Source organism: Anomaloglossus baeobatrachus, chromosome 8, assembly GCF_048569485.1.
Source record: "Anomaloglossus baeobatrachus isolate aAnoBae1 chromosome 8, aAnoBae1.hap1, whole genome shotgun sequence".
NCBI lineage: Eukaryota > Metazoa > Chordata > Amphibia > Anura > Aromobatidae > Anomaloglossus > Anomaloglossus baeobatrachus.
In genome coordinates, this window is record NC_134360.1 from 86,323,373 (window position 1) to 86,342,799 (window position 19,427).

Below are 19,427 nucleotides of genomic sequence, written 5' to 3' on the forward strand. Positions count from 1 at the left end.
TACAAGAACGGGCTGTCCGCACAGGACCCCTTTCAGGGCCCGGAAGGAGTCCTCGGCCTGCGAAGTCCAGCGCACCATGACGGACTTCTTGCCTTTGAGAAGGTCCGTCAAGGGGGCTGATAGTCCCGCGAAATCTTTTACAAACCTCCTGTAGTACCCCACGATACCCAGGAAGGCCCTAACCTGCTTCGTGGTCAGGGGTCTAGGCCACTTCTGGATCGCCTCAACCTTGTTAATTTGGGGCTTAATCACTCCTTGGCCTATTACGTAGCCCAAGTAGCGGGCTTCCGTGAGTCCCAACGCACATTTCTTGGGATTGGCTGTCAATCCTGCTGTTCGGAGCGCGTTCACCACCGCTTGTACCTGTTCCAAGTGGGTCTGCCACTCAGAACTGTAAATAATGATGTCGTCAAGGTACGCTGAGGCATACGCCTGGTGGGGTTCCAGCACCAAGTCCATCAACCTCTGGAACGTGGCCGGAGCGCCATGTAACCCAAAAGGCAAGACAACATAGTGGAAGAGACCCTCCGGTGTAACAAAAGCGGTTTTCTCCTTTGCGGACTCCGTCAGTGGCACCTGCCAGTACCCCTTGGTCAGGTCGAGCGTGGTGAAATATCGCGCCTGTCCCAGCATATCAATCAGCTCATCCACCCGGGGCATGGGGTAGAGATCGAACTTGGATATTTCGTTCAATCTCCTAAAGTCATTGCAGAACCTTAAGGAGCCATCGGGTTTTGGTATTAGGACAATGGGACTAGCCCATTCACTCCGGGATTTTTCGATGACCCCCAGGCGTAGCATGGTCTTCACTTCCTCTGATATGGCTTGTCTTCGAGCCTCCGGCACCCGGTATGACTTCAGGCGTACCTTCAGGTGAGGCTCGGTGACAATGTCATGTCGTATCAGACTGGTCCTACCCGGCAACTCGGAGAAGACATCGGGGTTCTGCTGAACCAGCCGTCTGGCCTCTCGCCTCTGTTGCTTGGTGAGGGCTTCTCCAATCCTTACTTCCAGGTCGTCCTCTCCGGAGGTTGCTGGAGCCGGGTTTGAACGACCCGAAGAGGAGGGAGATGGGGGAAAATCAACCATCAGGCTTTCCCGTTCCTGCCAAGGTTTTAATAAGTTGACATGGTATATTTGTTCAGGTTTCCGCCTACCGGGCTGCAATACCTTATAGTTGACCACCCCGACTCTTTCCTTTATCTCGTAGGGGCCTTGCCACTGAGCCAGGAATTTACTCTCCGCCGTGGGGATCAATACCAACACCCGATCCCCGGGTTTAAAGGTCCGCACGGTGGCTTGTCTATTGTAGCGGCCGCTTTGCGCGGCCTGAGCCTCCTGTAAATGCTCCTTCACAATTGGCATGACCGCGCTTATGCTGTTCTGCATTCCTAAAATGTGTTCAATCACACTTTTATGGGGGGTGGGCTCTTGCTCCCATGGTTCCTTTGCCAGGTCCAACAATCCCCGGGGATGTCGCCCGTATAACAACTCAAAAGGCGAAAACCCCGTGGATGCCTGTGGCACCTCTCGTATGGCAAACATCAAATAGGGAAGCATCATATCCCAGTCTTTCCCGTCTTTGGAAATCACCCTTTTGAGCATGGTTTTCAGGGTTTTATTGAATCGTTCCACTAAACCACCCGTCTGAGGATGATACACAGACATACGCAACTGCTTGATCTGGAGTAGCCGGCATAGCTCTTTGGTCACTTTAGACATGAATGGGGTCCCCTGATCCATAAGGATCTCCTTGGGCAACCCCACCCGGCAGAACACAGCAAACAACTCCCGAGCTATAAGCTTCGCCGCAGTATGTCTGAGAGGTATCGCCTCTGGATACCGGGTGGCATAGTCAACGATCACTAGGATATGTTGGTGCCCTCGAGCAGACTTTACAAGGGGCCCCACCAGATCCATCCCTATCCGTTCAAAAGGGACTTCTATAATGGGTAACGGTACCAACGGACTGCGAAAGTGGGTCAGGGGTGCGGTAAGCTGACACTCCGGGCAGGTTTCGCAGAACCGTTTTACCTCCCCAAAGACCCCGGGCCAATAGAACCTTTGCAATATTCGCTCCTGCGTTTTCTTGACCCCTAGGTGGCCACTCATCGGGTGTCTATAAGCCAAGTCGAGGACCCGCCGGCGATACGGCTGGGGCACCACCAACTGCTCTACTCCCACGCCCCGTATTTCATCTACCCGGTAGAGTAAATCCTGCTTAAGAGCGAAATGGGGGTACCTTACCTGGGCACCGGGCAGCTGTGCCACCCCGTCAACTACTGTCACCCGACTCCGGGCATGTATTAATGTAGGGTCCTGGAGTTGGGCTGTCCCAAACGTATCCGGGGATGCCTCCAACTCCGGGATGGGCTCAACCGTCTCAGCCTCTCCTGCCAATACCTCTAGGGGCGACCTATCGGGTTCACATTCTGTCCCTATCATGGGAACCCCTACGGCAGGCGTCCCGGATTCAGGATTGTAGGGCTCAGGTCCCGGACTGACCAATATCTGAGGGGACTTAGGAGGTCCCTTCCATAAAGTCCAAAAATAGGGCAGATCCCTTCCTAGGATCACGTCATAGGGAAGAGTGTTAATAAGTCCTACCTCATGTTGCACCTGACCGCAAGGTGCTGTGATGGTGACAATCCCCGTGGGATAGTCTCGGCGGTCCCCATGTATGCAAACCACCCCCACGGTACGTCCTGTGGCCTTTACTTTAGCCCTTAGGGTTGATCGCACAAGGGTCACTAAGCTTCCGGAATCCAACAAGCCTGTAACCGGGCATCCATTCACCTGTATTTGGCACAAGTGGGGCTCAGTCTCTGGGTAGACCAGGTCAGCGGTACACACCACCTGAGCATACATTGAACCCCGCCGGGTAACCCCACAATCCATGGGCTCCGTGGTGAGTGGACACTGGGCTTCCATATGTCCCACCCGCTGGCACCGCCAACATCTAATAGGGAAGGAAACCCCCTTGACGAGTTGTCGTTTAGGGTACATAGCCTTCCGGACCTCAGGGACGGAGGGCGCGGCCTCAGACGGGACGGTAGCGGACTCCCGCACCGGTGTCAGCGGTGGGTCCTTGACCCTAGGCTTGGAGGGGCCGGACCGACGGGCGGTACGCAAAGTCTCAGTGTCCCGTATCAAGTCCTGCGTAGCCACATGCCGCTCTACCAGGCCCACTAATTGGTCCAGGGTACTTGGGTCGCCCTGTCCAACCCACCGTTGAATGGTGACGGGTAAAGTGCGTACAAAACGATCAACAACTACCCTTTCCACCATTTGCGCCGGGCTCAGAGTGTCAGGCTGCAACCACTTTTTTACGAGATGCAACAAGTCATAGGCCTGGGAGCGTACGGGTTTGGCTTCCTCATAGAACCACTGATTTACCCGCTGAGCCCGTACATAGGTATTCACCCCCATCCGAGCAAGTATTTCGGCTTTCAGGGTCGCATATTCTAAGGCGTCCTCGGTACAGAGGTCCAGGTACGCTTTTTGGGGCTCCCCTGTCAGATAGGGTGACAATACCTCAGCCCACTGGGGGGTCGGCAGTTTTTCCCGCTCGGCCACCCGCTCAAACACCGCCAGGAACGCTTCCACATCATCCCCCGGGGTCATCTTTTGCAACGCTTGTCTCACCGCTTTCCGGACGCTGCCGTCGTCACCCGGTCCCGGGGTTGTTGCTGCCGGTCCGGCACGGATCGACTTGGCCAGGAGGACCATCTGTTCTTGGTGCCTCTGTTCCTGCAATTTCAAGGATTGCTGCTGATGATCCAACGTCCGGAGCAGGTGTGTATTCGTCTGTTGTTGTTGTGCAGTAGCCTGAGCCAGCTGCTTTAGTATGTCCTCCATGGCATCGCCGGGTTTGGGCTGTAGTATAGCCGCTTGAATCCAGGACATGTGCTACCGGGTCACCAGAAATGGAAGCTACACCTCACCGGGCTGGCATGCCCGCCGATTCTCCACCATATGTGAGGTAGCGTGGTCGGCTGCGCAGCAGAAGACACGGGATCCAGGCACCAAGGTTCACAGCACACGGTTTAATATCCAAACAAAAGTCCACAACAGTACACATGTGCCTTTCCGGCAGAGAACTCAGGGAGTTGTGTTCACTCCCTCACACCCGGCCCCACGCCCATCTTCCTGTTTCCTTTTAACCCTGTAGGGAAACAGCATTAACCCCGGAGTGGAGTTACTTTCTATCATGGAGTGAGCACAACCGGGGCGAGACGTACCGGTCGTCATAGATAATCCCGGTCACAGTCTCACAATATATATATTATTGCCTTATTCTGTCTGTCTGTTTGTCTATCTTGCTCCAAAATGACGTCATTACAGTGACAACCGTCGCATTGGCTGCTCGGCTCAGCCCTGCCCCGCCCCCCGACACTCATTGGCCGCTTGACTCGGCCGGCCCCGCCCCCTGCACATGTTGGCCGCTCGGCCCCGCCCCCGCACACGTTGGCCGCTCGGCCCCGCCTCTCGCACACGTTGGCCGCTCGGCCCTGCCCCCCGCACACGTTGACCGCTTGGCTCCGACCCCCGCACACGTTGCCCGCTCGGCCTTGCCCCCGCACACATTGGCCGCTCGGCCCCGCCCCTCGCACATGTTAGCCGCTTGGCCCCGCTTCTCGCACAGCACACGTTGGCCGCTCGACCCCGGCCCCCCGCACACGTTGGCCGCTCGGCCCCGCCCCCCGCACACGTTGGCCGCTCGGCCCCGCCCCCCGCACACATTGGGCACCTATACACCTCCCCCCAGGACTACTCCACCTATTAGACACCTCCCCCCAGGACTACTCCACCTATTAGACACCTCCCCTCAGAACTACTCCACCTATTAGACATCTCCCCCCAGGACTACTCCACCTATTAGACATCTCCCCCCAGGACTACTCCACCTATTAGACACCTCCCCCCCAAGACTACTCCACCTATTAGACACCTCCCCCCAGGACTACTCCTCCTATTATACTCCTCTCTCCCCAGGACTACTCCTACTATTAGACTCCTCTCCCTCCAGGACTACTCGATGGGGGTGCGCAGCATGGGGGGATGAAGCACGATAGGGGTGTGCAGCATGGGGGATGGAGCATGATGGGGGTGCGCAGCATGGAGGATGGAGCACGCTGGGGGTGCACAGCACGGGGGATGGAGCATGAAGGGGGTGTGCAGCATGGGGGATGGAGCACGATGGGGGGTGCGCAGCATGAGGGATGGAGCACGATGGGGGGTGCACAGCATTGGGGATGGAGCACGATGGGGGTGCACACCTCCCCCCAAAACACACTCACACACACACAACGCCACACGAGGCACCGCACAACACATCACAATACACCACACACACACTGGGAACCACAAACACCACCCTACACAGACGCTCACACACACAGACAACTCCGCACACACACAACACCCAACACATAAACACCGCGGCACACACAAATATACGCACACACCGCGCAACACACACACACACACACACTGCACAAAACATACCTCCCCCAAAACACACACACACCCACACAAACCGCGCAACACACACAGCACCACACACACACAACGCTGCAGACACACAGCGCTCCACAAACAACACAACAGACACACAACGCAACACACAAACAACACCGCTCTCACACACCTCCACACCCAGACAACACCCAGAACATTTACAGCGCCCTACACAAACACTTGGCAACTACACACAACAACATCTATATATATAACAAAAATCATACATTAACTACACAATAAATTCTAGAATACCCGATGCGTTAGAATCAGACCACCTTCTAGTGTGTGTAAAAAAAAAATATATATATATATATATATATATATATCCTAAAATAGAAAGGAAATGTGTCATCTTTAACGTCATGCCTTTTATAGATCATTTCATCCTGAACTTGCTTAGCTGTTCACAAAAACAGTACGGTAATTTTGACAGGGGGTGCCCAAACTTTTGCATGCCACTGCACACGTGACATTTGCAACAAGATTCTTTTCGATTCTTTTTCTTAGTTTTACATGTTAGAATCAGGTTTACACATGCAGCTGTTAAGTTGCTGCGGGCTTTCATTGAACACTGGCAGTATACAGTACGATTACATAATCATATACATTATCGCATGATCACCTGGCTTTTTAAACAAATATGATACAGTAAAGAGCACTTACTCAGAAATATGTACAAATATATCTTCAGTTCCATTTTCAGGGGTAATGAACCCATGGCCCTGGGAACGGGAGAACTGCTTGCATACACCCTTGTAGATTGGTCCTGCAGAAGCTCTTGCAGTGCTAATGAGAAATGTAGATGTGCCGGGTGAACATTGTCCCACCAATGGAATAGGCCTTAAGTACAAGCTTTTAATTTCAGGACATGATCACAAATGCTCAAGTAACTGACACTATGCACCATCTTTGTTTGTTGTGTATTTTTACTATTCTTATTTATTGTTTTGCTTTGTTCTTAAAACTGAAACAAAAGGTTAAACCAAAGTCAGCAGATCTTGACATTCTAAAACAAACAATGTCTATACCCATGTGACCTGACGTTTGCAGAACTTATACATTGAATACTTTCCTTTCAGTGTTAAGTAAAGAAACATGAATGCATATGTTTTAGCATGTTATTGTTACATCAGCATTCTGAAATTATTTCACAATATCATTGGAAGCTATTACCAGCCTAGAGCAGAGGAAGCCTTGTGTATGTTAAAGGCTGAAAAAATGTACATCTAAAGCCCTATTTATTTATTGCCCCAATCTAAACTACATTTACAATACGGCTGCATTGAACATTTCCAACCCTTCCCTGACTACGCGATCTAACACACTGATGACGCTTCATTTCAGGGAGGGGGCAGAGACCGTGACAGTGACCGCAGCCTCTTCCCCCTAATGATGCTTTGTTTGAGCATCCCAGCATGCACTGGGGTTCTCAAACAAAGCATAATCAGACAGGAAGTAGGGAAAACAATTAAAAGTAGTTGAACAGTGTAGATAGAGAAGAGTAGGGAATTTTTAAGACAGCCATATAAGAAATTAGTTTAGATTGGGGCAATAAATAGAAAGAGATTTGGACTGAAATTTCTTCAGCCTTTACACCACCCACATTATATGGTATTTAATGTATTTTATTTATTTTTTTTTACATAAGGGAGTATTCACACTTGTCAATTTCTGTGGGCGCCTTAGTGGGTTGAAGTATATGCTCACAGAGCTGAAAGAAATGCCCAGTTGGATGATATGAAATTTAAAGGGTACCTGTCACCAGGTTTTTCCCTTATGATGAGACCAGTACCAGTGATCCCTTATATACAGCATTCTAGAATACTGTATATAAGAGACCAAGTTGCACAGTATAATGTAAAAAACAGCTTTATTATACTCACCTGGGGGGTGGTTCGGTCAGATAGGTGTAGCCACTCTCAGTCCGGCGCCTCCTCTCTTTTTGCAATCGCTGTGCTCCAGCCCAGCCCCATGCGCAAGACATGTCCAGTGTCATTCAGAGAGGCCTCCATCGCGCTCCTGCGCATGTGCACTTTAATCTGCCCTGCTCAGGGCAGAGCAAAATACTGTAATACACAGGCGCGAGAAAAGTTCAAAGACCACTTGGTCATGTGCACTACTGTACTTTGATGTGCCCTCAGCTGAGCAGATCAAAATGCACATTTGCAGGACCTCAATGCAGGCCTCTGTGAATGATGCAGGATGCGCCATGCACACGGGGCTGGGCAGGAGGATGGCAATCACACAGATCGATGAGGCGCCGGACCCAGAGCAGCGACACCCATCGGACCGGACTGCCTCCTAGGTGAGAATTATAAAGGTGGGTTTTGTGTTATACAAAGTGGCTTGGGCTCTTATGTACAGTATTCTGGAATGCTGTATATAAGGGCTCACTGGTGGTGACCGCAGCTCAAAAGGGAAAAACCTGGTGACAGGTTCCCTTTAACACATAAAGTGCCAGTAATTGCCTTATACTCGTATGTTCACAATGGAGTGGAGAAAATAAAAACAGAAAAAAAATATTTTTAATTAACATTTCTGCTACAATGTGCAGCAATGTGAAGTTTATAAGGTTACAAGTTGTGAAAGCTCCTCTTTAAAGGTCAGAAACTTCACAAACATCATTTTTCTTGCGCATCTTGAGATATCAGATCATATTTAACTTGGATTTCCTGATTAACCCGTAAAGATGTTGCCAATTTTAGAGCCTGTAGATTTTATTATTATTTTATATTATTGTTTGTGTTGACACATTTGTAGAAACAAATCTTTAAAAAGTCTTAAAAAGTAATTTCCATTTTATCCTACAGGTTACTATAATTGCAGCAACAGAAAGTGTTTTACTATTTTTAAACTATAGATGAACATAAATACAGATGGAGTGATAGAGGAAGCCCTCTTACACATCTTACATTGCTAGAGTGCATATAAAAAGTCTACACACTAAAATGAAGATTTTTTTGTAATGTAAAAAAAGTTTTATCAATTAGAATAATTACAGAACTTTTTTCCCCTTTAATGTAATCTATAATCTGTACAATACAATTGAAAAGCAAACAAATCTTTTTGGCTGGAAAAAAAGAAAAATCAAAGAACTAAAATAATGTGGTTGCATAAATATACACACCCTTAAACTAACAGCATTCAGTCTTTTTGGGCAGGAGCTCTATCACAATGGTACATCTAGAATTAGCAATCTTTACCCAATCTTCCTTGCAGTAACGCTCCAAATCTGTAAAATTGTGACGGCATCTCCTGTGTACAGCACCCTCTTCAGGTCAACACATAGATTTATTAGGATTCAGGTCATTGTGCTGAAAGGTGAAATTCCTCTTCATCTTCAGCTTTTTAGCAAAGACATGAAGGTTTTGATGCAAAATTAATTGACATTTCTTCATAATTCCCTCCACTTTGACTAAAGCCCCAGTTGCAGTTCCCTAAAGCGTATTGCAGCCTCCACCATGCTTCACTGTGTGTATCATGTTCTTTTCGTGATGCACAGGCTTGGCTTTTTGACAAACATACCTTTTAGAATTATCCTCAAAAGGTTTACCTTGGTCTCATCCGACTATAACATGCTTTCCCACATGCTTTTGACAGAGTTAATTTAGGTTAGGACAAACATCAAAACATAGCCAGGCTTGAATAATTTTCTTTGTAAGAAAAGGCTACCGCATTGCCACTCTACCTTACAAACTAGACATGAACAATACAGGAGATTGTTGTCAATCGCAGTGTACAACCAGTACTTGCCAGAAATTCCTGCAGCTCCTTTACTGTTGGTTTAAGCCTTGGTAGCGTCCCTGACAAATTTTCTTCTTGTATTTTCATCAATTTTTGAGAGATGTTCAGTTGTCCCAAATTTAAGCCACTTCTCGATGAATATCTTCATAGTATTTGTTGATGTACTGTATCTGATGCCTTAGAAAAAAATGTGAACCCTTCTCTTGACTGATAACTTTTAAGAATGAGATCCCTTTCCTGTGTTGTAAGCTACTGATTTTGCTGTAAAATGCAACTAAGAAAATTGTAGAAAATCCTGCAAGAACAGCTAAACTTTATGTGAGGTTATCATCACTGTAAAAGATGGCAGCCGTGTACTGATTACTATTTAACATGAGTAAATGTGATTGGCTAATTCTGAACACAACATCAAAAGTTCTAGGAGGGTGTTCAGACTTATGCAACCAGTTTTGTTATTTATATAGCACCCTCAAAATGATTTCAGTTTGTTTCTCAATAAATTTGTACAGATTATGGGCTTCTCATTAGGGAAGTACTCAAATTGTATAATTTAGTGTTCAAATGTAAATTTAGTTTATATGGGATTAGCAATTTTGGAAAATGAGAGACACAAATACAAAATCGTTACAGCTGTACATTTCTTCAATGTTGAGGTTTTTTAGTATACATACGCTGAATATGTACGAGTTCTCTTAGTTGGTAGAGGGCTTGGCAGTTCTCCTAGAAAAAGGTGACTTCTCTCCCAGAGTCGGCTCCCTTCTCTGTGGAATGGGTATGATGGAGCTACCGGTGACTTCGGGGACTGTAGGGGTTGCGTTGGTGTGGTGGGGTCAGAAGACATGTCTGCACTTATCTGGATGAGGGATGGTCTATTTGTCTGTTATATAGAAAAAAAATTGAAACATTAAAACATTAAAAAGGAAAACCACATTTACAAAGAAATTTAATACAAGCAAGGCCTGATTACAAACTGCATTGTATGCTCAATATATATACCACAATATATGTAACATATAAACAGCTGAAGGGGAATCTGTCAGCAGGTTTTTGCTAGTTAATCTGAGAGCAACATAATGTAGAGACAGAGACCCTGATACCAGTGATGTGTCACTTATTAGGTTATGTGCTATAGTTTCAATACAATCACTGTTTCATCAGCAGTAGTATCATTACAGGAGAAGGTCTCAAGTGCACAGCAGTCAGGCTCATCTGTGTAACCCCACCGCCACCATTGATTGGCAGCTTTCTAACAATTCACAGTGTACACAGGAAACTGCCAGTCACGGATGTGGGCGGGGCTATACATAAGCCAGGAATCTTAGTTCTGCTACATCTTCATCAGACAAAAGTGGGATTCTATCAAAACTGCACCAAGCAGTCCAGTAAGTGACACTTTGCTGGAATCAGGTTCTCTGCCACTACATTATGCTGCTATCAGATTCCATAGCAAAAATCTGTAGATACATTCCCTTTAAAGCTAACTTCACACCAGGATTTGATATTACGAGTCATGAATGTGGCACGGCTTGATGTGATTTTGGGGAGGAGGGGTTCTGGGGTCAGAGGGTCACAGTATTTAGTTGATCGCAGATCCTCCTTAGTGCCTGGTCATCATTTATACTGAGTTGGAGCTCATTTAATTCCATCTATTGCTGATGGGGTTAAGGTTCTGTTCATTCCTGCTGCAATATAACAGGCAGTTGTAACCTCAGCTGCAGCCACTCCCTTCTGTTAAACTATGCTGGCAATAGTTTAATCTATTCTGTCCACTTTGAAGAAGCCTGTCTCTGGAGGAGCTGAGGTGTTGCTTTTGTTGCAGCTGAGAAGTTCCTGCTGGAGAAACCATTGAGTGTTATTTGTTGTGTCATTCCCCACCTGTTTGTCTTACCTTCCTCGTGCTGTCTTATTGCAGTGACAAGACTAGCATTTTACTGGCCTTCACTAGTCAGGGTGACTTAAGGGCCAGCAAGGGCCTTGGCACATGATGGCGCATGGGGGAAGGACGCATCTAAGGATCATAGGGAGTACAGGGATCATACTAAGGAGAGTGTAAAGAGGTTATTCCACTCCCCTCTACCTAGCACCAGAGCCTTCTGTTGTATTGCTTCCCTCTGTGTTGCGTTGCTCACCGGGAGTCTCCTCACTCCCGGTGTGAAATTACATTTCTCTTTATAAGTGACACGTCGCAGGAATTAGACTCTCTTGCACTACATTATGCTGCTATCAGATTCCATGGCAAAAAGCTACCAATACATTCCCTTTAAGCTAGGTTCACACAAACATTTGGCATTACATTTCTCTGTTACATTATACAAAGAGAAAAACAACTCTTGCAAAGAACACTTCCGGATAAAGTGTGAGCTCCTTCCAAGGGAAGAAGAAGCTAAGGCGAAACGCGCGTTGGGGCCTTCATCTCTAGTAGCATGGAAACTTTTTGCCCCTTGGTACTTACTTGCACACTCTTTTAGGCCAAGTAACCATTTATGAAAAAATTCCTCCATACATCTTGCACTTGCAGGCCCTATGAATATTGGGTGTCATCTACTGTTAGTTGAGCATTCTTTTAGATGCCTCTTTACCGCATTTCAATAACTTCTTTTTGCCACTAGGAATTATGTACAGATTTGTTTCAAACATTTTGGACCCTATTAATTAGGCATAGTTTCTCTGGATTTCACTGACCTGTATACTGACTTCTTATTGTGACCGTTATGACTGTGTATTAGATGGGTGTTTATTTTCGTCTGTGTTTTTATTTATCAATTGTATATACGGTATATATTTTGATACTGACCTATTTTGTCATACTACTCCAGTATTAACATGTGATGCCGTGACAGCAGGGTGGATAAAAATCTTGATTTTTTTAAAAAAATCAAAAAAATCAGATTTTTTTGATTTAAATCAGATTTTTTTGATTTAAATCATTTGATTTAAATCAGATTTTTTAATCAAGTTGTACACAAGCAAAACTTTGTCTTTTTGCAAATCTAATTGTTTTACACAAATAAAAATATTAAAACAGTTGATTATGAAACCTAATAATTTTTATTTGCACTATTAAACACTCAGAATTGAACTACAGAGAGTAAGTACTTTTTAACAATAGCCTATCTCTAACGTTTGAAGTAAGCAAACATCTTCAGTGAATACATCAGTCCTTTAAGCCTACTGTTTATTTAGGACTTTTAATAGGAAAACCAGTTGTCCTGCTTTAGCAGTTCCTAAGCGGTTTCGGACTGTTGTGTGCACAAAACCAAATGAAGAAAACAATCTCGCTACTCCTGCGGATGAAGCCGATGCAGTCAGTAGCTGAGTAGCTAGATTTATTATCTTTGCTGGAAGAACAAGTGATTGCGACTTCCACCAGTCCAGTGGTTTTAGTTCATTAACGACGTTATCTGCAAACATGTATTTTTGAAATGGTGCAGATTCACACTTCAATTTCAGCACAGTTGCCACAATGTCATGGTTAGTATTGGCGAGCCACTCCATTGCAGAGTTGATTTCTGCCATATAGTAAAACAAAAAAGATTTTTACTTACTTTGGGGTCCCCCCTCACCCTGGCGTTAGATCGTTGCCCCTAGTTTCGTCCGTGTAACTATGGGCGCACATGCACACTGCTCTCACGTCTCATTTTAATCGTGATTTATATTAAAAAAAATCTTTTGATTTAAATTGTGATTTAAATCATGATTTAAATCGGCGTGATTTAAATCAATCCACCCTGCGTGACAGATGTTCCTCCCTGCTATGTGCTGCTAATGCAAAGTGGTTCCTGCTTACTCACATATCTGAGTGTTGGATGGGTGCACACACTTCCCTAAAAAGCCAACATGTGCAAAATCGTTTTCTATATACACCATGAGGCCAATTCATTAAAGGGGTTGTTTCACAAACAAAGTACATTTTAATTAATATAGTTTAGAATAATTGCGTGTGAAAAATAAGTTTATGTGCTGAGATAATTTAATAAATGTGTCTCCCCCGCTATGTACTTTCTTATTTGCGGTGTGTGACTATAAAGAAATGCTACAGTTCAAGATCAACACATACCACAGCTCATATTCAGGGAGGGAGCATAAGTCACTTCTGACAACAGAGTATAGAGATGACACAGCAGGGGCTCACAGCTGCTGCTTTCTGAAATAACATATTTCACTGCTTGTTTTATCACAGGAGTGAGTGTTTCTGCCACATCTCTAGCCCTCTGAGCTCTTCACAAATCAAATCAGTGACAGGAGCTCAGCAGCTGCTTGAAAAATGAACACAGAACTTGTCGGAGTCAGCATGGAACCACTTGATGAAACAACACAAAGCTAAGAAGTGTGGAAAGGAAAAATAATGGTGCGTGCATGTACATCTACAGTATGTATAAGGTGCGCACCCGCCGAAAGACATACAAGTGCATCTCAATAAATTAGAATATCCTCAAAAAGTTTATTTTTGTCAGTAATTCAATACAATAATGGAAACATATATTATTATATAGAGTCATTACACACAGGGGGATCTATTTCAAGTGTTTATTTCTGTTACTGTTGATGTTTATGGCTTACAGCCAATGAAAACCCAAAAGTCATTATCTCAAAAAACTAGAATAACTACCACAAAACAAGTGCTTTCTAAATGCTTTCTAAGTGTTTAAAATGGTCCCTTAGTTCAGTAGGCTACACAATCATGGGGAAGACTGCTGACTTGACAGATGTCCAGAAGGCAGTCTTTGACACACTCTACAATGAGGTTAAGCCACAAAAGGTCATTGCTAAATAAGCTGGCTGTTGACAGAGTGCTGTATTGAAGCATATTAATGGAAAGTTGAGTGCAAGGAAAAAGTGTGGTAGAAAAAGGTGCACAAGCAACTGGGATAACCACAGCCTTGATAGATTGTTAAGAAAAGGCCATTCAAAAATTTGGGGGAGATTCACAAGGAGTGGACTGCTGCTGGAGTCTGTGCTTCAAGAGCCACCATACACAGACGTATCCAGGACATGGGCTACAAGTGTCGCATTCCTTGTGTCAAGCCACTCATGACCAATAGACAACGCCAGAAGCATCTTACTTTGGCCAAGGAGAAGAAGAACTGGACTGTTACTCAGTGGTTCAAGGTGTTGTTTTCAGATGAAAGTAAATTCTGCATTTCATTTGGAAATCAAGGTCCCAGAGTCTGGAGGAAGAGAGGAGAGTCCACGATGCAAGCTGCTTTAGGTCTAGTGTGAAGTTTCCACAATCAGTGATGGTTTGGCAGGGCCAGATTAAGGTTGGTGGGGGCCCCTGGGCAGAAAATCTGGTGGGGGCCCAATAACGTTAACAATTTTAGCCGTAACAGTAGAGCACGCACTGTAGCATTTAGATATAAATACTGCACCTCAGTCTCACATTCCCCCTTCTCAGCATACTGTGCCCTCCTCCATACTGTGCCCTCACACTGGCCACCATGCTGCCCCTTCTCTATACTGCACCTCAGTCTCACATTCCCCCTTCTCAGCATACTGTGCCCTCCTCCATACTGTGCCCTCACACTGGCCACCATGCTGCCCCTTCTCTATACTGCACCTCAGTCTCACATTCCCCCTCCTCAGCATACTGTGCCCTCCTCCATACTGTGCCCTCACACTGGCCACCATGCTGCCCCTTCTCTATACTGCACCTCAGTCTCACATTCCCCCTCCTCAGCATACTGTGCCCTCCTCCATACTGTGCCCTCACACTGGCCACCATGCTGCCCCTTCTCTATACTGCACCTCAGTCTCACATTCCCCCTCCTCAGCATACTGTGCCCTCCTCCATACTGTGCCCTCACACTGGCCACCATGCTGCCCCTTCTCTATACTGCACCTCAGTCTCACATTCCCCCTCCTCAGCATACTGTGCCCTCCTCCATACTGTGCCCTCACACTGGCCACCATGCTGCCCCTTCTCTATACTGCACCTCAGTCTCACATTCCCCCTCCTCAGCATACTGTGCCCTCCTCCATACTGTGCCCTCACACTGGCCACCATGCTGCCCCTTCTCTATACTGCACCTCAGTCTCACATTCCCCCTCCTCAGCATACTGTGCCCTCCTCCATACTGTGCCCTCACACTGGCCACCATGCTGCCCCTTCTCTATACTGCACCTCAGTCTCACATTCCCTCTCCTCAGCATACTGTGCCCTCCTCCATACTGTGCCCTCACACTGGCCACCATGCTGCCCCTTCTCTATACTGCACCTCAGTCTCACATTCCCCCTTCTCAGCATACTGTGCCCTCCTCCATACTGTGCCCTCACACTGGCCACCATGCTGCCCCTTCTCTATACTGCACCTCAGTCTCACATTCCCCCTCCTCAGCATACTGTGCCCTCCTCCATACTGTGCCCTCACACTGGCCACCATGCTGCCCCTTCTCTATACTGCACCTCAGTCTCACATTCCCCCTCCTCAGCATACTGTGCCCTCCTCCATACTGTGCCCTCACACTGGCCACCATGCTGCCCCTTCTCTATACTGCACCTCAGTCTCACATTCCCCCTCCTCAGCATACTGTGCCCTCCTCCATACTGTGCCCTCACACTGGCCACCATGCTGCCCCTTCTCTATACTGCACCTCAGTCTCACATTCCCCCTCCTCAGCATACTGTGCCCTCCTCCATACTGTGCCCTCACACTGGCCACCATGCTGCCCCTTCTCTATACTGCACCTCAGTCTCACATTCCCCCTCCTCAGCATACTGTGCCCTCCTCCATACTGTGCCCTCACACTGGCCACCATGCTGCCCCTTCTCTATACTGCACCTCAGTCTCACATTCCCCCTCCTCAGCATACTGTGCCCTCCTCCATACTGTGCCCTCACACTGGCCACCTTGCTGCCCCTTCTCTATACTGCACCTCAGTCTCACATTCCCTCTCCTCAGCATACTGTGCCCTCCTCCATACTGTGCCCTCACACTGGCCACCATGCTGCCCCTTCTCTATACTGCACCTCAGTCTCACATTCCCTCTCCTCAGCATACTGTGCCCTCCTCCATACTGTGCCCTCACACTGGCCACCTTGCTGCCCCTTCTCTATACTGCACCTCAGTCTCACATTCCCCCTCCTCAGCATACTGTGCCCTCCTCCATACTGTGCCCTCACACTGGCCACCTTGCTGCCCCTTCTCTATACTGCACCTCAGTCTCACATTCCCCCTCCTCAGCATACTGTGCCCTCCTCCATACTGTGCCCTCACACTGGCCACCATGCCGCCCCTTCTCTATACTGCACCTCAGTCTCACATTCCCCCTCCTCAGCATACTGTGCCCTCCTCCATACTGTGCCCTCACACTGGCCACCATGCTGCCCCTTCTCTATACTGCACCTCAGTCTCACATTCCCTCTCCTCAGCATACTGTGCCCTCCTCCATACTGTGCCCTCACACTGGCCACCTTGCTGCCCCTTCTCTATACTGCACCTCAGTCTCACATTCCCCCTCCTCAGTATACTGTGCCCTCCTCCATACTGTGCCCTCACACTGGCCACCATGCTGCCCCTTCTCTATACTGCACCTCAGTCTCACATTCCCTCTCCTCAGTATACTGTGCCCTCCTCCATACTGTGCCCTCACACTGGCCACCATGCTGCCCCTTCTCTATACTGCACCTCAGTCTCACATTCCCCCTCCTCAGCATACTGTGCCCTCCTCCATACTGTGCCCTCACACTGGCCACCATGCTGCCCCTTCTCTATACTGCACCTCAGTCTCACATTCCCTCTCCTCAGCATACTGTGCCCTCCTCCATACTGTGCCCTCACACTGGCCACCTTGCTGCCCCTTCTCTATACTGCACCTCAGTCTCACATTCCCCCTCCTCAGTATACTGTGCCCTCCTCCATACTGTGCCCTCACACTGGCCACCATGCTGCCCCTTCTCTATACTGCACCTCAGTCTCACATTCCCTCTCCTCAGCATACTGTGCCCTCCTCCATACTGTGCCCTCACACTGGCCACCATGCTGCCCCTTCTCTATACTGCACCTCAGTCTCACATTCCCCCTCCTCAGTATACTGTGCCCTCACACTGGCCACCATGCTGCCCCATCTCCTTCACTATACAGTCACTATACTGTACCTCCGTCTCACATTCCCCCTCCTCAGCATACTGTGCCCTCCATACTGTGCCCTCACACTGGCCACCATGCCGCCCCTTCTCTATACTGCTTATCCCCCACTACTACCCAGTCTCTATTCTATGCCCCTCACACTTTTCTTTCCCAATACTGTCTACTTACAATTTTCTCCCACCATACTGCTGCCTCACACTTTCCAATGGTGCCCCTTTGATAAATATGCAAATATGCCGCATGCCCCCCAAAGGTACGCCCCTGCACAGTGTACAGGAGAATACATGACTGGTACACACAGTGCCGGCTCCAGGTTTTTGTAGGTCCTGGGCGAAAGAGTCTCAGTGGGCCCCATCCACACATAGACATGCACACATACATTCACATACAGGCATATGTACACATATATATTTAAAGAGAAATTCACAAAAACACATATAAATAGACATAAATCTAGACACAGTCATATACACTGACATACATAGATGACATACACAGATCATACACAGATACACATCATACATGCACACACAGACACATTTTTATATTTTTATATATATTTTTAATATTGGGAAGCCGGCAACAGTCTCATTCACCTCCCTGCTTGTCTCCATCCAACTCCTCCTGGGCATGTGTCTGTGCCACGCTGATTGGTGGCAGTCACTAACAGACATGGCCGCACATAGAGCACACTAACACCGATGTATATACACATCACATGAGAGGCTGGGGACATACACATTACTGGGGGGGCATAAATATTACTAAGGAAAGGGGTATGGAGCAATGGGGGGCATACAGCTCTAGAGGGGGGCAGTGGCTCTGAGGTGGGGGGACAAACAGCTCTGAGGTGGGGGGGTGACATGCAGCTCTTAGGGTATACAGCTCTGGGGTGGAAGGGACATACAACTCTGGGGGTATAGTATTATGCAGCCTCAATATTCCTCCATATAGTATTATGCAGCCCCGATATGGCATTATGCAGCCCCGATATGGCATTATGCAGCCCCGATATGGCATTATGCAGCCCCCATATGGCATTATGCAGCCCCCATATGGCACTATGCAGCCCCCATATGGCACTATGCAGCCCCCATATGGCACTATGCAGCCCCCATATTACCATAAGCAGTCCTCATATAGTACAATGCAGACCCATATAGCAGTAGGCACCCTCATGTTGTATACAGCCCCCATATGGCACTATGCAGCCCCCATATGGCACTATGCAGCCCCCATATTACAATAAGCAGTCCTCATATAGTACAATGCAGACCCATATAGCAGTAGGCACCCTCATGTAGTATACAGCCCCCATATAGCACAATGCAGACCCATATAGCATTAGGCATCCTCATGTAGTACACAGCCCCTATATAGCACAGTGCAGACCCAGATAGCATTAGGCATCCTCACGTAGTACACAGCCCCTATATAGCACAGTGCAGAGCCAATAGCATTAGGCATCCTCACATAGTACACAGCCCCTATATAGCACAGAGCAGACCAGATAATATTAAGCACCTTCACATAGTACACAGCCCCTATATAGCACAGAGCAGACCAGATAATATTAAGCACCTTCACATAGTACACAGCCCCTATATAGCACAGAGCAGACCAGATAATATTAAGCACCTTCACATAGTACACAGCCCCTATATAGCACAGTGCAGACCCTGATAGCATTAGGCATCCTCATGTAGTATACAGCCCCTATATAGCACAGTGCAGAGCCAGTTAGCATTAGGCACCCTCATGTAGTATACAGCCAGTATATAGCACAGTGCAGAGAACCAGATGGCAATAGGCATCCTCATGTAGTGTACAGCCGCCATATCATTTAATGTACCCCCATGGTCGTCTGGCCACAGTGATTGTACATACTCATTTCTCCTCGTTCCCCCGCTGCTCCGGTCTCCTCGGCGCGTCTATTGCTGTCGTTCGACCTATCAGCAGGCGCGCAGTGATGACGTCACCGAGCTCCGCTGCAGAGCTGTCAGAGCGCCAACAGAGACAGTGAGGAGAATCATGAGAGAGAGCCGCCCAATCTCATCATTGCTCTCAATTGTA

At 47.5% G+C, this 19,427-nt stretch overlaps 1 protein-coding gene across 3 annotated transcripts in view; it reads right to left on the bottom strand.

The window, feature by feature from the left end:
- The window catches only part of CSDC2 (cold shock domain containing C2), a 65,152-nt gene that overhangs the window by 13,891 nt on the left and 31,834 nt on the right, over positions 1-19,427 (bottom strand). For all 3 annotated transcript variants that reach the window (XM_075321870.1, XM_075321871.1, XM_075321872.1), the window contains exons 2-3: positions 9,939-10,144; positions 6,187-6,309 (exon numbers count right to left, since the gene is read on the bottom strand). In XM_075321870.1, the coding sequence (XP_075177985.1) occupies positions 6,187-6,309; positions 9,939-10,108 (293 nt within the window). In that variant the 5' untranslated portion in view covers positions 10,109-10,144. The remainder of the gene's footprint in view (positions 1-6,186; positions 6,310-9,938; positions 10,145-19,427) is intronic.